We start from the raw sequence: 17,613 nt of genomic DNA on the forward strand, positions 1-17,613 counted from the left end.
TTGTCAGACCAGGCCATTTTCACACAGAGAGACTGGTTTAATTCTCAGCAACCACTTTATACCCATTTACTAGATGAGAAGACTGAGGCAGAGAAGAAGAAAGTAACTTACACACAGTGGACGTGGGAATCAAACCCAGGTCTCCAGCTTCTGCATTCTCTTCCCTGTCATTGCATTCCCTGTTATTGGGAAAGGAGGAGATTTGGGATGCAAAGGGAACTTGGAATAGAGAAGCTGGGCCCGGCAGAGTAGTGAGAGGGAGAAGAGAGGGGCTGGAGAAGGTGGGAAGCAGGCCTGGGTGAATTCGAATAGCACTTCTAACCCAGTGACTGACTGTAAGCCTCCAGTGGGAGAGTGAGAGATGGGAAGGGAGCCTGGGAGAAGGGCAAGAGGCTTGAATCCTTGACTTCCCCAGGGAGAGCCAATAGGACCTAAAACTGAAAAAAACAAGAACAAAACGAAAACTAACACCCCCTCCCCCAAAAAAAGAAAAAAACCCAAACAACAAGGGCTTGTTATTTAAGACATGAAGCCAAACACTGAAATCAGCTGAAGGAGGAAGATAGAAGTGGTTGGTTGCCCCAAGGTGTAAGTGGGGTTGAGAGGCAAAACTTTGCATAAATAACGTGACTTTAAGTTTTTATCAAAACAACCTTTTACAAAATAAAAACTTTTTTAAAAGGAAGGAAAGACGGGCAGTCTTGAGTAAAAAAGAACCTGCAATCCAAGAAGTTGAGAGATCTGCCCGCCTTTCTCTGTCTGGCTTGTTCAAGGGTCCAGTGAAGGTCAGCCCCCCGGACTGTGTCCTCAGCTGGTGACAGCCACATGCTGCCTAAGTGGGTCGTCCACTCAGAGCACCTGGAGTGAAATGTTGGCTTTCATTTCCTAGTAGTGTGCAAATTGCTTGACCTTTCTGCACTCAGTTTTCCCCTCTTTAAAATGGGGCTGTCGATGGTACCCAGTCTGTAAAGGATGTTGGGATGTGTCAGTTTTCATATGAAGTGGAAAACCGTCAATAAATATTAGTTCATGGGATTTGTTGCTGGAGACGTTAGGGGTGGAGAGGGGAGGGCTCTTGCATGGATCACACAGGAGGCTAAGATGGGTGAACTCCCTGCCATTCTTACGTGTGCCCATTTAGTGTGCACTGAGTTAGCGCCTGCTGCTTGGTCTCCACCCCTGACCTGGGGTGAAGGGGTGGCCACGCCCAGTTGGATCTGTCCGGGTGGGAACCCCGAGGTCTCTAAAATCCAGGCCAGATCCCCGCCCTTCCCAGGCCCGCGGGGGCCCAGCCCTGCCGCACGCCCTCCCTACGGGGCGGTCCCCAGCTTGGGCGGGATGGGCGGGCGGCTACTTAAGGTCTGCGACTGGGGAGGCAGAGGCTGCCGCCCAGGTCTTCTGCCGCCGTCGCTGCCATGGCTCCGCACCGCTCCGCGCTACTGGACGCGCTGGTCCTGGCGCTGTGCGCGCTGTCGCCGCCGGCCCGCGCCGCCACCGCGTCGCGGGGGGTGACCCAGGCGCGGGTGAGTGCCCGGGGGGCCCCGGGGGGCTCCCGGAGTAACTCTCTATTGTAAGTTCTTGCAGATACAGCGCTAGGAAAAGGGGAGTATTTCAGGTCTAGAATGGAAAAACTGTTTTGTTGCTTTGTAAGTATCTCTTGCTGCTTCCGGGGCTCCGGTGGATGGGGGTGGGAGCCTCAGGGCCCTGGCTGTTTCCCTCCCTAGAGGCTAACCTCACCTTGGCCGGATTTCTTTTTCCCTCGGTGCTACCTTCTGATTTCGTACCCATCTCTGCCCCTAGATTTCTCCTCTTCCTTGCCTGATTTCTCCTTCCCTCTGCCACATTTCTCTCCTTCCCTCTTCTGATTTCTTCTTCCATTTCAGATTCCTCTTTCTCATCTAATTTCTCTCTGCCTCTTCAATATTTTCCCCCTCTTCCCTGTATGATCTCACCTCCGCCTGCTTACCGTCCTTCCTGTTATTTATTCTCGCCTCTCTGGTACCTCCTCTGCCCTGTCTGGTTTCTCCTCACTCCTGCTGTCCTTTTGTGTTCTCCGTCCCTCTGCCTGAGTTCTCCCATCTGTTTTTTTGACTTCTTCCACCAGATCCGGCCCGAGGTGACCTGCGCCTGCTGATTTCCACCCTCTGACTCCAAGCTAACCATCCCACTCTGCTCCATGTCTAGCCCCAGTGCATGTCTGACGGCCTTCCCCCATCCTTGACCACCTCATCTCCAACAGGCTCCTGCAGACCCCGGCTGCGTCCTCTCGCCTTTTCCAAGAAATGGAATTTGGGGGGGGTGGGGTTTTGGGGGCAGGAGGGAGGAGGCAGACAGCGCAGGAGGCCACTTGGGCTCAGTCATCTAGGCCCTTCTTGGAGGTGTGGACATGGACATGGTTGGGGCATGGGAAATCTTCCCACTTCCAAAGAGCAAAAGCAGACAGGCTGTGTGACCTTAGGCTAGTCCCCTTCCCCTCTTGGGGCCTCAATTTTCCTGTCTGCAGGGTGGAGTTGGATAATGAACTCTCTGAGGACCCTTCTAGTTCTGAGGACCACTGAGGATGCTGGAAGGGAACAAGCTGAGCCCCTGGCGACCCCCAGATTTACCATTGCCATCTGAGGGGTCTCCCCATGGTCCCAAAACTCGTGCTCTTAGAGCATGGGCCAATTCCTGCTCTGTCATTTCCTAGCTAGGGGGTCCCCGTCTTCACCTCTCTGCGCCTCGACTGTTGCATCTAATTGGCACTAAGAAAGGAAGAGAGAAGGGAGAGAGAGCCTTCTGTCCCCCCATCACCAGGGAGCTGAGGAGGGGAGACAGATGCTGGCCACGGACAGGGTTTGGAGCCTAAACTCTGCCCTGTTTGCTCACTCGTCGAGCAGGGGTCATAGAACGGGGTGGGGAGAGTCAGCGGCTCAAGTGAGATGCTCTTGGTGCTGGAAACCACCCTCCCTCGTGCCCCGGGGTGGGGTCTCTCCCCGCCGAGGCTCCTGCCCTCACTCAGGCTCTTCCCCGTCTCTTGCAGCCCAGCAGCATGGTGGTGGAACACCCCGAGTTCCTCAAGGCGGGGAAGGAGCCCGGCCTGCAGATCTGGCGTGTGGAGAAGTTCGACCTGGTTCCCGTGCCCCGCAAACTTTACGGAGACTTCTTCACAGGCGATGCCTATGTCATCCTGAAGACGGTGAAGCTCAGGAGTGGGAACCTGCAGTACGACCTCCACTACTGGCTGGGTGAGGCTGGCCCCGCCCGAGCCCCCATCCCAGCCCCTCTGCCGTAAAGCACAGACCTTTGAGGCATGGTCGCCAGGAAGTGCCCACGGGAATTAAGAGACTATTGAGCATCAAGTGTGTGCCAGACCCTTGGTTACATGTTCCCAAGACTCTAGAGCCCACCTGCCCGAGTTCAGACCCCGGCTCTGCCCTTTGGCAAGATATTCAGTGTCTCTGTAAAGTGGACCTGATGATTGCGCTAGACTACCTCATAGGACTGTTGTGAGGGTTAAACAAGCCACTATGGCACACAGACTGGAGGTGATTTGGGGACCCTGGACCCCCTGCACAGCTCCAGTCACACTCCAGTTTGCCCTTCAGAGTCGGAGCCTGGAGCCCTGCCACAGCTCTGCTGTGTGACTCTGTGAGTCCTGCCCCCTCACTGTGCCTTGGTTTTCTGTTTTGTTGTTGTTTTGTTTTGTTTTTTGTTTTGTGGTACGCGGGCCTCTCACTGCTGCGGCCTCTCCCGTTGCGGAGCACAGGCTCCGGACACGCAGGCTCAGGGGCCATGGCTCACGGGCCCAGCCGCTCCGCGGCATGTGGGATCCTCCCGGACCGGGGCACGAACCCGTGTCCCCTGCATCGGCAGGCGGACTCCCAACCACTGCGCCACCAGGGAAGCCCTGTGCCTTAGTTTTCTGATGCTCCCTGGCCTGACTTTGTGCTCAGGAAGGTTGAGAGTGAGTGCAGGGGGAAGCGTCAGAGCTGGGAGGACTCCTAGAGACCTGGAGTCAGCCTCCCACCTCCCCCATTATACAGATAGATTAACCGAAGCTCATAGGAGGCAGGGGCTTGCCCAGCTTCTACAGCCAGGCCAGGGCACTGCTGGGGGCTCCAGACTCCTCCTCCGTGGGAGGCTGGGGCCACTTTACAGAAGCCCGGCTCATGCTGCTCTGATGTCCCCCAGGCAATGAATGCAGCCAGGATGAGAGCGGGGCAGCTGCTATCTTTACCGTGCAGCTGGATGACTACCTGAACGGTCGAGCTGTGCAGCACCGTGAGGTCCAGGGCTTTGAGTCTTCCACCTTCCTTGGTTACTTCAAGCACGGCCTCAAGTACAAGGTGGGTGCCGGGCAGCAGGGACAGATGCACCAATGGCAGGGCTCACTCAGGTCCATCCATCATCTTTCAGTCTTGTTTGGTGATGTGGGCAGATGGGTCAGAGCTCAGCCTTTGGAGTTGGTTAGCTCTGGGCCCTTCCTAGCTGCGCAACCTTGGACAAATCACACTCTCTCTCTCTGAGCCTCTGGTTTCTTATTAAATTGAGAGAAGAAAATTCTCCATCACTTCACAGGGTGGTCTTCCTAGCCCCAGCTGTAAGGGGTGGGCCATGGGTGGGAACCTTGCTTTCCCGGGGCTTGAGCCTGCCAACAGAGGGGCCTATGTTAGGTATTTGAAACACATTTGATCACATTTCTCCTTCTGCTTGTTAGAATCCCCCTTGAACTTGAACTCTGAAGAGTCTGAGCCCCAGCCCCAAGCCAGGTAGGGCTGAGCAAAACCAAGCTGGAAGCCCCAAGAGGCTGTGCCGTGTATTGTGTATGACGTCTGGGAAACCACTTGGCCTCCCTGAGCCTCCCTTTCCTCTTCTGTTACATGAGAGCCAGTTGTACCTGCCCTTTGGGCCTGGGGAGAGGATTTGGTGAAGGCATAGCTGGGAAATGCCTTGCACAGAGCTTGGCACCTTGGAAGGGCTCCTGGAAAGCTGTAGTTTTACGAAGCTGGGGTTCTCTTTGGTCAGGATAAGGAGGGGATCATAAGCTTTGATGGTCTTAATGTCAGAGTTCAAATCTCTTATTTTAAGAGAGGGAGGGGCAACTGAGGCATAGAGAGGTTAAGCAACTGGTCCAGGGTCACACAGCCAGTCAGTCCCAGAGCCAGGACCAGAACCCAGATCTCCTGACTCCCAGCTTTTTCCCAGTACACCAACCTGCTTCTCATGAGCAGGGTTCTAGGATAGGTATTAAGCCCCATCTATGCTGCCGATGTGCTGTGTGACCTTAGAGAAGTCATCGTCCATCTCTGGGCCTCCGGGGTGTCTGTGTTAGCAGGGTGGCCACGCTGTCTGCTCAGCTGACACATCAGGGATCAGGTGATGGAAAAGCTCTCATGAGACTGAGATAGCAGAGGGCAGGGTGTGTTGTGGGAACAGGGCCTCAGCCCTGCGCTGGGTGGAGCAGGGTTGGAGTCCCTGGAGCCTACCAGCACCCCTGTCAGCCACATCCACGCCCACAGTGCCTCCTGCGGAGCTGTCCAGTTCTACCTTCTTTCTACAGCCTCTTCTGGGGCCCTGGTACCGACGGAGGGAGGGGTGAGAAGCTTGGGACCCAGTCCCTGGACTTGGAGAAGGACCAGGGCTTTTTGCAGCTCCTGGAGCAGAAAGCGGAAAGGACACTCGATCAGGAGTCAGAGAGGTTGGTTCAGGTCCCAAGGCCACCCCTCTCCCTGCTTGTGCCTCCAGGTGGGCGCTCTCACATATTTGTCATTCATTCAGCAAATAGTTGTCAAGCCCCTTGAGCAACAGCGCCTGCTTTTTGTTGTTGCTCTCTGGACAGCAGTGACTTAACTTGTGGACAAGTTAAGCAGCTTACAGAGCTGGTAAAGTGACAGAGCTGGGATTTAAACCCAGGTGTGAAGGGCCTCGCACAGAACGAGTTCAGAGTGGACATTTGAAGACTCCCTGGTCTCTGATCTTAGCTCAGATGGAGCCTAGGAATCTGCATGTTTAGCAAGCCTCCTTCACCCTCCGGTGGTTTTTCCAAGATGTTCTTGGACCATACTCTGAGGAATGTTCCAGGGGATGGGTTCCCAGCCCAAGCCTGGATTTGGGACTTCAGTCCTGAGAGGCCCTGGCTTTCGGTGGAAATGTGAGGTCCAAAGCCAGTCCTGTTTTCCACCTTCTGCAAGTCCTCCCGCCGCCCCTGCACTTGGCAGGCCCAGTTCAAGGTTCTCGGCCTGGCGCCCTCATCAATTATAGATTTCCAAGGAGCAGAGCTTGTTACGCAAGACTTGTTTCTGTGAAAGCCTGCTCCTGGCGCCAGTTCCGTCCTCGGGGTGTGAGAAGGGGCAGGGAGGGGACGAGAGCCGCTGGAAAGGGCTTTCACGGGGCCTGTGCTGTCCTGTTCTGTGACCTCCACATCTTTCAAGTCATTGCATTTGATCCCTCCTCCTCCTCCTGACTCCCAGACAGAACCCTAAAGACCCCACGGGGCTGCATTATTTGAAAACCTTGGTTCAAGCAGAGTCTGGGGTGGCCTGAGTCCTAGAAGCTCCCGAACGCAATGGGAACTCACAGAATCACTTGAACCCTTCCTGTCCTCCCTCCTGTTTCTTAGATGAGGAACCCTGAGTTTAGAGGGTGGAGGGGACCAGCCCCAATCAGTAGGTTTTTCTTTGTTTTATAACATATTTTAAAATGTAGATCTTTATAGCTTTTATCCTTCTTCAGACTGCAAGTGTGATACAAGCTTACTGTAAAATGTCAAACGTAGAAATATGGCTTCTAGGAAGTAAAAGTTTCCCATGATTCTACTCGTGGAGATATACACCAAATGGTACATAATTTTTCTCTCTATATACATGAACATATATGTTATTTATTTATTTTTTTAGCCGCACCGCGCGGCATGTGGAACCTTCCCCATGACCAGGGATCGAACCCATGCCCCCTGCAGTGGAAGTGCAGGGTCTTAACCACCGGACTGCCAGGGAAGTCCCTATATGAACGTATAGATGTGTATATTATATATAGATATAGAATCTATACATATATATGTATATATAGATATATCATCACTTTAATTTGGAAAGTGGCTTTTAAAACAATATCCTATTAAATTTTGCTTAAATAATTTGATGCCAATCTCTGCCCACCTAATGATTAGACCACAGAAAGCAACAATCAATCCTAAAGATTAAAGTAAAAATAGTGAAAAATAGTAAAACTTTCCAAAAAGTCCTGCCCCTTATACTTGGAGATCCACTAATGTCTCCTAAGAGCTTACTTTTATTTTTTTGCTAACTAATCTTTCTAAGTCTAATTTCCCAGATCAGTAAGATTAGAGGAGTTAATTAATCAGGAAATGCCTGTCCATACTCATTAGAAATCAAGTATTCTTTTAATTTATAAATTCATATACAGAGAATTTATTGGAACCAAGATTTATGACATTGAACAACACTTTTCCTTTTTTAAAAGAAAGTTTCTATTTTTTTGATAAAAAATAAAAGGCACACTTGTACAAGTAAAATATTTTAGAGATGTATTTCTACAAGTTAAGGGTCTTTCTCTTCCCTCATGTCCCCATTTCTTCCTCTCTGAGGAATCCATGAAAATGGTCCATGTGTCCGTTCAGCACCTTTTGGAAAAGCTTTTCAGATCCACGGTCTCTGTACCTCCAGATGAATGAGGTTCCAGGGTCAGTGGTGCCCACAGACACTCAGGAGTTCCTGGGCTGGCAGACTTGGGCAAGGCTGGTCCCTAGAAGGGCAAACTTGGGGGTAAAACTTACACCAATTATCTGGGACCCTGGGCACGGGGCTGAACCTCTTTTCACCTCAGTTTCCATGCCTGTGAAGTGGGGTAATGAGAGTTGCTACCTCAGGGGCTTGTGGGGACCACACCGCATGGCCATAAAGCAGGTGCCTCAGCCTCTGTCACAGGCCTAGTAAGTGGCAGCCTCTGCGGTCATTACCAGGTGAGCACGGGGCACTGCATCTTCTTCCCCAGCTGCCTTTCCTTACCTGCTCCCCAGCAGGAGGGTCCCTGAAGCCAGGTGGAAAGAAAGGCTCTGCGAATACCTTGGCCACCCTGCTGGGCCCGAGGGGATGCTCTTGAAAGGCCTCATGCTAGTACTAAGAAAGGACACCAGAGGGCGCTCCACTCACAACAGGGAAAACATTTCAACTTGAAGAACCTTGCTCTGAACAGTGCTTTGTTCCTGCCTCCTGGGTGACCCTAGGGACCTTTGCTCTAAGAAAACCTGATATTGGGGGAAAATGTGGCCCTTACAAATTTAGTTACACCTGGGTTTGCATCCTAGCTCCACCATTTACTAGCTTTGAGATCTTAGGCAAGTCTCTTCACTTCTGGCGTCTGCATTTCTCATCTGTAAGTTGGGGATGATGACACCTCCCTCGTGGATGGCACATACAAAATGCCCGGCAGAGTGGGCATTATCATTTCACAACCACTTCTATATTGCTTACTGCGTGTAGACGTAATAGGAACCCAATTATACTCACTCCCTTTGTCCCTTGCCCTCACGGAGTCTGTGCGGCAAGTCAGACTTGGCTTTGCTCTGCAAACTGAGGTGTCAGCAAGGGGCCTGGAGGGGATGGCCACATTTCTGGCCTTAGTGGCCCTTGACGTGTGGAGCAGGGAGGTGAGTGCCAGATTGGGAACAGGAGGCAAGGTTTTACTCCTTAGCTTTGCCGCGTGCTTTTTGAGTGCCCTTGAGTTAAGTCACTTCACTTTTCTGGGCTTCAGTTTCCTCATGCATAAAACGGGAAGCTCATAAGGACCTTCGCAGCTCTGACTTGACATCCCTGGGGCTTGGGGTCGATGAGCACCTGGGGCTGGGAACTGTTAATGAGGACGCCCAGCCCACTTTATTTGGCTTTCTACTGAGCCAAGGGCAGTTTTGACCGCTGCCAGGAATCCTTCCTGAAGTTCCCTGGAACTTGGTGATGACTGCAGAAGGTGGCACAGCAGGGGCTTTTGTCACCATTTCAAAAGGGAGAGGCCTGAGGCTCAGAGAGGGAAAGAGACTTACCCAAAGTCACCCAGCACTGTAGTGGCAGGGCAGGGACTTGAACCTGAGGTCAGTGCTCTGTCGTTTACCCACAGCTGCCTCTGAAGGCACAGCTGGGTGGGACTTGCTGCAGCAGCATCAGAGGAGGGAGGGGAATGGTCTCGGCTGGAGACCGAGAGAGCCTTGAAGGATGGGAAAGCTTCGGGTGAGTGCTTCTCAAAGTGGGTTTTGCAGAACACTCGAGCTGCAGGCAGGATGAGGAGGAGAAAAGCAGTTCTTGATTCAATAAGGCAGGGAAATATTCTCTAAAACAAAAGGCAAGCAGGTTTATTTACCAGAGGACTTCCCAGAGCCTTTATTATGTGGATGTACATTATGTAACAGTCAGGGAGCAAGTAAGGAGCATTCCTTGTGCTTATTTGATCATGGAATCCTTTCCTTGCAGACTATTTGGGGGATTAGAGTTCCTTAGAACATCCCTTAGAAAATGCAGCTTTTGAGAAAGGAATGTTTGAAGCTTTTTGATCCAGGAAAGTGGGCCCAGTGGTCTTTGTTAGTGGAGTATGAGATTCAAAGGGGTGGCAGCAATGTGCAGTGGGTAGGGAATCTGCTAGAAGTCCAGCGGTGCATAGGCCAGAATTTCCTTCAACTCATCCCTATCCCTTCCCCAGACGCTCTCCCGTGGACTAACGCTGTCTCCTTGACCCAACAGAAAGGAGGCGTGGCATCAGGATTCAAGCACGTGGTACCCAATGAGGTGGTGGTGCAGAGACTCTTCCAGGTCAAAGGGCGGCGTGTGCCCCGCGGCACCGAGGTGCCTGTGTCCTGGGAGAGCTTCAACAATGGCGACTGCTTCATCCTGGACCTGGGCAATGTAAGTTGTGCCCTCCCCTTTCCCAGGGGCCACTGAGGTGCTCCAGGCCTGACTCTGGGGAGGTGGACGCATCCACGTGAACAAGTAGGGCAAGCCACAGAGACAGCAGCCCCCATGCACACACATGCTCTGTGTAGCAGTCAGACATACCTACAGAGATTTGGGTGCAGACGTGCCTGGCGTGTAGACTCAGACTCATCATATGCCCGCACACAGACCTCATGCACAGCGCACTCTGGCTTCAGTTGATGTACAGACTCCCTGGCATGTTCATGTGCACATCTTGTGTACCTTTTTACACGTAGTCATTCACTTGCAAATACATGGCACGCATGTGCAGCAACTATAGGCTTTTGGAATATAGCCAATATTTTATAACAACGACAAATGGTGTATAGTCTTTAAAAATTGTGAATCACTATGTTGTACACGTGAAACTTATGTAGCACTGTAAGTCAACTATATCTCAATTAAAAAAAAAAACTATAAGCTCTTGCCCAGCAGGCGTGGGCATGGCATCACGATGAATGCCTACACATGGAGACTTGGGCATGTTGTTCAGGGACCCACAATGTGCACGTCATACGTGTAGTTGCACATGCCCACTTGTATGTGGCAACGTGTGTGGGCTGCACTCACCCAGGCCCACCTTACTGACTGATGCTTTGTACACATTCTTCTCAAATCCACATATACTCATACCTGCAGAAGGACATGGCCGGATGTTCTACACCCAACCTCATATATACACGTGGTGTAAGGTCCATGCAAACGGAGGCACACACTGAGTGTAAGCTTGTTATTAAAGTGTAGCAGGTACACAGAAGAGTGTGTGAATCCTGAGTGTGCATCTCTATAGATTTCAGAGTGAACACACCCGTGTAATTAACACCCAGATCAAGAAACAGAACGTCACCAGCCCCCAGAAGGCCCCATCTGTCCTCTTCTTAGATTTTTTTTTTTTTTTTTTTTTTTTGGCCGCGTGGCTTGTAGGATCTTAGTTCCCTGACCAGGGATTGAACCCGTGCCCCCTGCAGTGGGCCCCACAGAGTCCCAACCACTGGACCACCAGGGAATTCCCAGTCTGTCCTCTTCTCATCCTTTCACCCCCAAGGATAACCGTCATCCCAGACTCTCTCAACCAACAGCATAGACTGGTTCCACCTGTTTCTGAACTTCATGTACGTGGAATCTTTGCTTTTGATCTCTGACTTTTGTTGCCCAACATTTTCTTTCTGAGATCCATCCGTATTGTTGCCTTTAGTTGTAAATTGTTCCTTCTCCTTGTTATATAAGAACTGATTGGGCAGATATGCCACAGTTCATTGATCCATTCTGTTGTTGACGGACACTTGGGATAGTTTGGGGCTATTCCAGGTGGTGCTGCTCTGAACATCCTTTCACGGGTCTTTTGGTGGCTGTATGCATGCACTTCTGTTGGGTGTATTCCCAGGAGAGGGATTGCTGAGTCATAGGATACCGGTATACAGAGCTGTAGAAGGTACAGCCAAATGGGTTTCCAAAGTGGTTGCACTAATTTCTGCTCCCACCAGCAGGCAAACATTTCTATACACATTCTATGTGTAGGGGTACCTGTGAAAAAACACATATCCAAAATCATGCACTCACATGCCCTGGTGCACACAGATCACACCTGTTGTGCTTGGATGTGGGCATGTGTGTGCTCCGCCTGGGCAAGCAGAGAACAAAGTGAGCTCACCGCCCGCCCCCATAGTTCCCTCCTTGCCATGTCGCTGGGCAGGGCTTATATGGGGCACTGCCTTATGTGGGGTCCCTGTCTTACAGGACATCTATCAGTGGTGCGGCTCCAGGAGCAACCGTTTTGAGAGGCTGAAGGCCACAGAGCTGTCCAAGGGCATCCGAGACAACGAGCGGAATGGCCGGGCCCGTGTGCACGTGTCCGAGGAGGGCTCTGAGCCGGAGGCGATGCTCCAGGTACCCACGGCCACATCCCAGGAGTGCATGGTGGGGCTGAGAAGAGGGACAGGAGGCTCCTTTCTTTCCTCCATCCAACAGGCAGTTTTGAGGTGAATTTGTTTTTCCACCGAGCTGGAAGAGCAGCTTCCCCGACAACTCCCAGACTCCCCTGAGAAGTGGGGCTGGAATCCCAGGACCTGGTACATCCCGGGGTTGTGAGCCACACCCTCCCACTGGGAGGGCTAGGTCCTCCAAAGGAGCTGAGAAGGAGGGTCTTGGCGTCTTCCGAGGGTGAGCCTGGTGCTGGAGCCAGGTCAGAAAGAGACAATGGAGACCCAATCCCCTCTTTCCTCTTCTGACCATTCCTAGTAGTTTATAGCCCATTTCATCAAATTGCATGATGGCATTGTCAGCCGTTGTGCTTTGAGGACATATCAACAGAGGCAGAGGTCACCAGGAAAAGGAGGAGACCACAGGCTCTGCTCCGTGCCACTTGTCTCCTGCTTGTCTGGGGCTGTTGAGTTCTGGTTTTTAGGAAGAGCAGAAGGTGATTATTATGGGGAGGAGCCTGGACACCAAACATGGCTTGAGAGGGGCAGTAGCTGGGGCCATTGAGGCTGGAGGTAGCTCAGAATGGAGGTGTGAAAATAGACTCTAAAATCACAGGGATACGGGTTCAAATTCCAACTTAGCCACCTTATAGCTGTGTGGACAAGGTACTTCTTCTCTCTAGACTTCAGTTTCCTCTCCTGTGAAACGAGAGTGATAATCTGTGCCTCTCAGCATGGGTGCGAAGATGAAATGAGGTCTGTTAGAGGCATGTGGTGGAAGGTGTTCATTGCTCTATTTATCATTCTTAGAAGGCTAGGAGGAAATGGTAGAATAAATACCTGAAGGACTGTCCAGGAGGCAGAGGAGCACGGAGCTCCTGGAGACAAGGAACAAGGAGGGAAGGACTCGACAGGCAGCCCTGGTTGAGCTCTGCACACAGGAGACACGTCAAGAGATGCAGGATGTCTCTGGAGGGGACCTTACCCTAAGTGGAAGGTCGCTGTGGATGGACGCCCACGCGGTCCTTACCTGCCTGGGGAGGGAGCTCTCTCAGGAATTCAGTCCCTTCCCTGGGGCAGGAGGCTGCCAGGAGCTCACCGCCACCCTTGCTTCCGTGTCTCCCTCTCCTGCAGGTGCTGGGTCCCAAGCCGGCTCTGCCCGAGGGTACCGAGGACACAGCCAAGGAGGACGCAGCCAACCGCAAGCTGGCCAAGCTCTACAAGGTGAGCCTCAGCTGCGCTGGCCCCTGGGTCTTGGGTCAGGAGACCTGGTCTTCCTGAGCTCCGCTGCCACGGGGCCTTGAGCAAAGCATGCGTGGGGGTGGGGGGGGGGGACTCGGCTTCCACACGCCTCCAGTAGACGCCCACCTGCTGCCTTTGCCTTCCTGCCCCGGGAGTAAGGGCGTGCGAGCGACTGCAGACACACGTGCGTCACATTCATCTGTGGGGTCTTGGGCAGCACATGTTCTCTGCTGGGTCTCAGTTTCCTAGTCTGTAAAGTGGGGAGAAGGGCAGTCGAGTCAACTTTTCAGGATTTCCGGGGTCCACAGAGGAAACTGATGGGAGTGTTGTAGGAAGATACAGGGAAATAGTACAAAAGTGTGTGTGGGGTGTGTGTGTGTGTGTGTGTGTTGAGGGGCAGGTTATGGTTAATGACTTTATTTATAATTTCTTCTTGTGATTTTATTATTTATTTATTTTGGTCGCGCTGTGCGGCTTGTGGGATCTTAGTTCCCTTTAACCCACGCCCTCGGCAGTGAAAGCACGGAGTCCTAACCACTGGACCGCCAGGGAATTTGCCTTCTTGTGATTTAAAAAAGTGAATTGAGGCTGATTCTGAGCCAGGGAACTCTGGCCTCTGGGCCTGTGACACCCATGTCGTGCCCTAGGCTTGTTTGTGGTAAAATAACAACAACATGGGGTGAAGATTCTCATCACCACCACAGAAAAACCACATTATTGACATTTACTCTGATACTAAAGTAACACATACGCGTTGTAAATAACAGTACTGAGCAGTTCTCAGGAACATAAGAAGAAAATACGAGTCAGTGCAATTTCACTAGTTTAAGGTAGCCAGTACTGTTTTAAAAATGGGTTTTAATTACAAAAGTAACGACACTCAAAAGTCAACCTCGCCTCCTCTCCTCTCCATGGGTTACCATGGTTACATGGTTACCCTTTTGGTAAAGAAATCTCCAGATACAGCTTTCTGTATCTAGTTACCTATATTTTTCCATCTCTGTTTGATATTCATGGATCCAAATGATTCATGCTTTTCTGTGGCCTTCTTTTTTCCACTTGACGTGGTCAGGAATATCTGTCTATAATAGAGATCCACATGGTCCTTTATAACGGCTGTGTAGTATTCTATTTTAGGAATGTAGGAATCTCAGCAGATCCCTATGTGATGGACATTAGAATGTTTCCACCTTTTCTGATTGCAGACAGTCCCTCTTTGTGCACTTGGGCGAAGTGTGGCATTAGGGGAGCTTCCCAGACATGGATTGCTGGGTCATAGGCTGAATAAAGAGTCAGTGATTGAAAATACTGGTTCTTGGGAGTCCTCTGGTGGCCTAGTTGTTAGGATTCTGGGCTCTCACTGCTGTGGTTCAATCCCGGGTCCGGGAACTGAGATCCTGCAAGCCTCAGGATGTGGCCCAAAAAAAAAAAAAAATTACCGGTTCTGGAGTCAGACTACCTGGGTTCGAATCCCAGGTCTGGTACTTTCTAGCTGTGCAGGTTACTTAATCTCTCTGTGCCTTGGTTTCCTTGTGAATAAAATGGGGATACTACTAGGACTACCACAGGGTTGTTTTAAGGATTAAAGGAGTTGTATAATTGTAGAAGTGATTAAATTATATAAATTACATAAATTGCTTAGAACAGTGCCTGGCACATAGTAAGTTTTCAATAAATGTGGAGCACTTATTTTTTAGAGTTCTGATATGTATTACTAAAATGCATTCTAGAAGGGCTCCCTGGTTACCTTCATCACGGGTTTGAAAGTGCCTGTTCACCCAGAGTCTTTTCAACGCTGGGTATTGTCGATCTTTTTTTTTTTTTTTTTTTTTTTTGCGGTACGCGGGCCTCTCACTGTTGTGGCCTCTCCCGTTGCGGAGCACAGGCTCCGGATGCGCAGGCTCAGCGGCCATGGCTCACGGGCCCAGCCGCTCCGCGGCATGTGGGATCTTCCCGGACCGGGGCACGAACCCGCGTCCCCTGCATCGGCAGGCGGACTCTCAACCACTGCGCCACCACGGAAGCCCGTGGGTATTGTCAGTCTTTTGAATTTTGACGAGTATGGTACACTTAAAAAAAATTCAATGAACTTTTATTTTAGAATAATTTTTAGGTTTACAGAAATATTGCAAAGATAGTACAGAGGGTTCCCGTATACCCTTCACCCAGCTTCTCCTGAACATCTTAACATAACCAGGTACATTTGTCAAAACTAAGAAACATCAGTTCAATACTACTAACTAAACTGCAGACTTTATTCAGTTTTCCCCAATTTTTCATTCCAGGTTCCAATCCAGAATCCTACACTGCATTTAGATCTTTTTCTTTTTCTTCTTTATTTCCTTTTTTTTTTTTTAACCGATGAGGTTGAATATCTTTTCACCAACTATACAGTTCTTTTCCTATGCCACCTGCATTCCTGCATTGGATCCTCCCCCTTCCCTTTCCGTGTGCAGTTTCCATGCTACACCTGTGTGTAGGTCGCAGATGTGGTTGTGACATAGTGGAAAAAGACAAAGAAATCCTGAATGAGCCTCAGGGCTTGAGGGCACAAGTCCTCATGTTACCCTGCAGTGTCGTTTGGGGGTGGGGGTGAGACGAGGGTCTCCCCACGTGTGGTCTTGGGGGCGCCCATGGTTAGGCTGAAGCGGTGGAGGTCACTGATGGGCTGGGCTGCCTTTCCCTTGTCCCCCCAGGTCTCCAATGGTGCGGGCACCATGTCGGTCTCCCTCGTGGCTGATGAGAACCCCTTCGCCCAGGGGGCCTTGAAGTCCGAGGACTGCTTCATCCTGGACCATGGCAAAGATGGGAAAATCTTTGTCTGGAAAGGTATTGGGGACAGGGGAAGGGCTTGAACAGGACCTCGAGTGGGAGCTCCAGCAGCCTTGCAGGAATTTGGCTCATGAGTCTAGGGAAGAGGAGGGGGGCCTGAGGGTCTGAGTTGCAACTTTCCTACTGGCTGAGCGGCCTTGGTCCAGTCACTTCACCTCTCTAAGACCCTGGTTTCCTTATAGGTAAATGAGGACAAGATAATGATCTTTATCCCATAAGGTTGTTGTGTGGATGAAATGCCATCATTTTTGTATAGTTCTGAGCTCAGTAAATGGGCCACAGTGGTCGGTGTGCTTGCCATCATCAGGCAGGACCCCCAGCTGGCCCCCCGAGAGCTCATGGTGTGATCAGCTCTGAGTTCTCTGGCCTTGGCTGTCCACAGTCTAGGAAGAGGAGGGAGGGAGGTTGGCCTTCTGCTTTCCCTGGACCATTGGATGCGGGGGCACAGCACTGACCCCCGGCCCCTTACCCTCCCTCTGCTGACAGGCAGGCAGGCCAACACGGAGGAGAGGAAGGCTGCCCTCAAAACGGCCTCCGACTTCATCTCCAAGATGGACTACCCCAAGCAGACCCAGGTGAGTCTTGGAGCCAGGTAGGACAGTGAGAATGGGTCCATTTTGGGTGGGTATCCCACCTCAGTGTGGACTGGGTGTCTGAGGCTCCCTTGAAGACCCCTGCTGGGTGGCCCCTGTCCTCAGGGGGACCCCAAGCCAGCATGTCCTGCTCTCCCCCCTCCCCTTCCAGGTCTCCGTCCTTCCTGAGGGTGGCGAGACCCCACTGTTCAAACAGTTCTTCAAGAACTGGCGCGACCTAGACCAGACGGATGGCCTGGGCCTGACCTATCTCTCCAGCCACATCGCCAACATAGAGCGCGTGCCCTTCGACGCCGCCACCCTGCACACCTCCACTGCAATGGCCGCCCAGCACGGCATGGATGACAATGGCACAGGCCAGAAACAGGTACCTGGGGGGCTGGGGTGGGTGTGTCCAGGCCCCTTCCTTGCTCCCTCCCTGGCACCTCTGGCCCACCCACTGCCTCCTGCTTCTCTGAAGATGTTTCTCTAAGAGATTTTGACCACAGTTTTTGGTGGATGGAATTATTTTGTCTTGCTGGATTATTGCAACCAACATACCCTAAGCACCTACTGTCTTCCAGGCTCCATGCCAAGTGTCTGAGACCCCACCCTGCCCATGAAGAGTACCTGGTGTGGGAGGGGAGGTGACCACAGCCACAGCTGGTTGCTCAGTCCTGTGTGGTCAGTGGGAGATGGGAGGTGCACAGGGATTATGGGAACACAGGAAGGGAAGTGAAGGTGGGTGGTTGGGGCAGTCTTCACAGAGGTGGGGACCTTTTGGTTGGGCCTCAGAGTATGAGTAGGAGTTTGCTGCCAGAGAAGAAGAGTAGGTATTCCAGGCAGGGAGCTGTCCTGGGAGCCTGCTGCTGATGGCATCCTCAAGGAGGGGCCTTGAGTTCCATGTCCAGGGGTGTGGACTTGATCCTGTAACCATTAGGTGCTAGTGAGGGGTTTTTTTTCTTTTTCTTTTTTTTAAAGGCAGAAATGTGACAGGCTCAGTTCTGTGCTTCCTAAACTCACTGTGAAAATGAATTTAGAGACAGGATAATGACGGTAGAGACCTCATGAGGAGGTTATAATAGT

General features: G+C 51.6%; 1 protein-coding gene across 3 annotated transcripts in view; it reads left to right on the top strand.

The window, feature by feature from the left end:
• Positions 1-17,613, top strand: part of GSN (gelsolin) — a 56,693-nt gene that overhangs the window by 27,682 nt on the left and 11,398 nt on the right. The window contains exons 1-9 of one of the 3 annotated variants that reach the window (XM_033427287.2): positions 1,362-1,523; positions 3,023-3,227; positions 4,174-4,328; positions 9,732-9,893; positions 11,700-11,849; positions 13,016-13,105; positions 15,820-15,952; positions 16,442-16,530; positions 16,700-16,915. In XM_033427287.2, the coding sequence (XP_033283178.1) occupies positions 1,416-1,523; positions 3,023-3,227; positions 4,174-4,328; positions 9,732-9,893; positions 11,700-11,849; positions 13,016-13,105; positions 15,820-15,952; positions 16,442-16,530; positions 16,700-16,915 (1,308 nt within the window). In that variant the 5' untranslated portion in view covers positions 1,362-1,415. Of the gene's footprint in view, positions 1-1,361; positions 1,524-1,607; positions 1,647-3,022; positions 3,228-4,173; positions 4,329-9,731; positions 9,894-11,699; positions 11,850-13,015; positions 13,106-15,819; positions 15,953-16,441; positions 16,531-16,699; positions 16,916-17,613 lie in introns of those variants that run through there. The other 2 variants (XM_033427288.2, XM_012532866.3) reach the window with 2 other exon arrangements.

Source organism: Orcinus orca, chromosome 6 (assembly GCF_937001465.1).
Source record: "Orcinus orca chromosome 6, mOrcOrc1.1, whole genome shotgun sequence".
Classification (NCBI taxonomy): Eukaryota; Metazoa; Chordata; class Mammalia; order Artiodactyla; family Delphinidae; genus Orcinus; species Orcinus orca.